Raw genomic sequence first — 3,047 nt, 5'->3', positions numbered from 1 at the left:
GGGAGCCCAGGGATGGGGGTCTGAGGAAGGCCAGGGGCAGAAGGGGCTGTCGGCTATGGGAAGGGGCCATGGTCCTCCAGGGAGGCTCCTCCCAGTGGGGCCTGGCAAACTTGGGTTTGCTGTAGAGGAGAATGGCTCATAATTCACCAGGTGTGCAGTCCCTGTCAAAGTGCCATCTCTCTCAGATCACATAGCGTCCCCAACCCCATTCAGATAGATGCTCATGTCCTCAGGCCCCCAGACATGCCACACCAGGGAACTCAAAACAGGGAGAAGGGAGTTTAAAGGAGGCCCCTGGACTTGCTCCCAGGCCTAGGGAAAATCACTGAGAGATCATATTTGTCAAAGTAAGGCCTGCAGAGTAGGTAGGCCTATTCCAGGTAGGTCGGGGTTAGCCATGGAGGGGTCCTAACAAGACGAGTAGAAATGAGTGTCAGAACCCCAGAGCATGGTGACCTCCCAAGTTGAAAAGCCCAAGGGGACCCCTTTGCCTAGATGGGAGAGGCCGGCTCTGAGGCCCAGCCCTTGTGGAAATCAGACACCAGGGAGGGGAACTGAAGGTGGCTGGGTTGCACAGGCTGGCCGCTCCCTACTCATGCAGACCCCAGGTGCAGACATCAGCCACGGGGCAGCAGATCATTTCTAGGCCCCACTGGTAAGCAGAAGTTCCCACGGTGTCCCTCAAGGCTGTGCCTTCAGGGATCAATGCCAATGTTAATAGTTAGAGAGCAAGGGCTGGTATCTGCCCACGAGGGCCCCTGACAACATCAGGGTGAGTTTTGGGCCACGTCCCAGGCCAAGGATGCATGTCCTTGGGCAGGGCAGGGCGCTGTCCTCAGACTTCCCTTCTCCACCCCGGTGGCCGCCCACTTCAGGACAGCCCCACCAGGGCCAGATGCTCAAGCTGGGAGCAGAACAGAGGATGGACAATTGGTGAGAGGCCCACAGGGTCACTTGCCTCTCTACCCGGCTTCTCTTTCAGCCCCCTGTGGGGGACAGTATGTGGGTTCAGACGGAGTGGTCTTGTCCCCCAACTACCCACAGAACTACACCAGTGGACAGACCTGCTTGTATTTTGTCACCGTGCCCAAGGACTATGGTATGAGGTTTTTTTGTTTATGTTCTCTGACTCTTCTCCCTCCTTCCAAAATGGGCAACTCCTCAGGTCCTTCCCAATTATCCCCTCCCATCGTGGGAACAGCAGAACAGTCTCCCAAATAGAGCAGCCGAGTGCTGATGCTCTGAAGCAAGCTGCGGAATACATTCCCGACACAGAGGGAAGACGGGCACACGTGGGCCCCGTCGGGACCAAGGAGGCAGAGCTGGTGAGAGAATGGCCAGGACAGAAGGAAGGCAACGTGCCCTTGGGGGCTACCAGCACGGCCCAGGTCCAAATGGAGCTGCTGCAGACCTGGGCCTGTTGAGACCCAGGGGCAGGCAGCCAAGAAGCAGGAAGGAAGAAAGGAATGGGATGGAGCTGGGCCGGAAAGTGCAGGTGAGGGAGATGGAATCATGTCATTCTGGTGTCCCATCTGAGAACCAGAGCCTGGTCCAGGAGCTATAGGTAGGCCAAACAAGAAAAGAGCAAGGAGCAGGCCAGTGCCCTGAGAAGAGAGAGAACCCTCCAGATTCCACGAGACGCAGGTGGAAAGAACCAGGCTTATTACCTCGTTGGCAGTGGAGATATACAAGAGTCCTGCCAGCCCTGTAGGTTTCAAGAAGATCTTGAAAAGCTACCAGGGGACTGGCCTGGGCTGCTCTCTCCCTGGGTCTCCTCCCTGTAGGAGGACTAACGAGTATGTCTAAACACGGTTGGTGTTGGGTGTGGCAAAGGGCATCAGTATTTCCTAATCACCTAGGACAGGCTTGGGGCAGCCTACGGAGACCTGGATGCTTATTCCCAAAGATGGGATGGGCAAGCACAGGCCCCAGCCTGATGCTTGAGTCGTTCACCAGACACTCAGTAAGCACCTATCGGGGGCCATGTACTTGGCTAGGTCCTTGGGCTACAGAGATGAGCGAGGCATGTCCCTGCCCTCTATAAATTCCCGGTCTCATCTTCCCCCATAGCTCCAGCCATCAGTGCACCCACTCCTGCCCCAGCACCTGCACACTTACATGCACAGGCACACACTCCCCAACATACTGATGTCGCAGGAGTTTTAGATATGCTGGATCACAGTAAGAAAAGTCCCGAAAGGTTGTCCAATCTGATCTGCTACCCAGAGCAGAATCCTTGATAGGTGGGCATGCAGTTTGTGTTTGAATTCCTCCAGTGGTGAGGAGCTCATGCCTTTGCAAGCAGCCAACCCCAAGGCTGGTCAGTGGCATTGAGCTGAAAGCTGCATGTGGACATCTGTCCCAAGCATCTTCTCTTTGCCAATGATGCTGAGCCCAGGGATGGGGGGCAGATTTTTCCCTCTGGGTCTGACTTGAGCCCCAGCGCAGATCTCAGCATTAGCATCATCGTCTCAGAGGTCTTTCTTTGATTCCCCATCTAAAGTGGCCTGCCTCACCCCATCGTTCTATCCATATGCCCAGAACTTAACACTAGCCGAAATTATCTTGTCTATTTGCATAAGCATTTGGTTGAATTTTGGGGGAGGTTTTGGCTGTCTCTTCCCACTAGAATGTATAGTCTCTGAATGCAGGGACCCTGCTTATCCTGTTCGCCACTCAAGAGGAGAGGACAGAGATACCCCTGCCACCAGCCCTGACTCAGTATCCACTTTCAGGGTGCGGACATGTGCTCTTCCTCCTGCTTTTCTGCCCGCGATTTGAGAACTAAGAATCTTTCATTCCATTCACTACTGTATTCAACGTTGCAAATGCTTTTTTATCAGGCAGTCAACTCCATGGCGTAAGTCCCTCTCTGCTCTGACATGTGTGTGCACTAACACAACACACACACAATATGCATATGTGCACACAACATACACATGTACACACAATATACACAATGCACACACAACACATGCCCACACAACATATACAACATACAACATACACACAATACACACATCATATACATGACACATGTGAGCACA

The 3,047-nt window shown here is 53.7% G+C and overlaps 1 protein-coding gene across 1 annotated transcript in view; it reads left to right on the top strand.

Annotated features, from left to right (window-relative positions):
- The window catches only part of CSMD2 (CUB and Sushi multiple domains 2), a 587,354-nt gene that overhangs the window by 467,402 nt on the left and 116,905 nt on the right, over nucleotides 1-3,047 (top strand). The window contains exon 31 of the mRNA XM_012642214.1: nucleotides 983-1,099. Within this exon, the coding sequence (XP_012497668.1) occupies nucleotides 983-1,099 (117 nt within the window). The remainder of the gene's footprint in view (nucleotides 1-982; nucleotides 1,100-3,047) is intronic.

This window comes from Propithecus coquereli, unplaced genomic scaffold, assembly GCF_000956105.1.
Source record: "Propithecus coquereli isolate 6110/MARCELLA unplaced genomic scaffold, Pcoq_1.0 Scaffold178, whole genome shotgun sequence".
NCBI classification, from domain to species: domain Eukaryota; kingdom Metazoa; phylum Chordata; class Mammalia; order Primates; family Indriidae; genus Propithecus; species Propithecus coquereli.
Note: the sequence above shows the minus strand (reverse complement) of the source record. Positions and strands in the feature narration are given on the sequence as shown.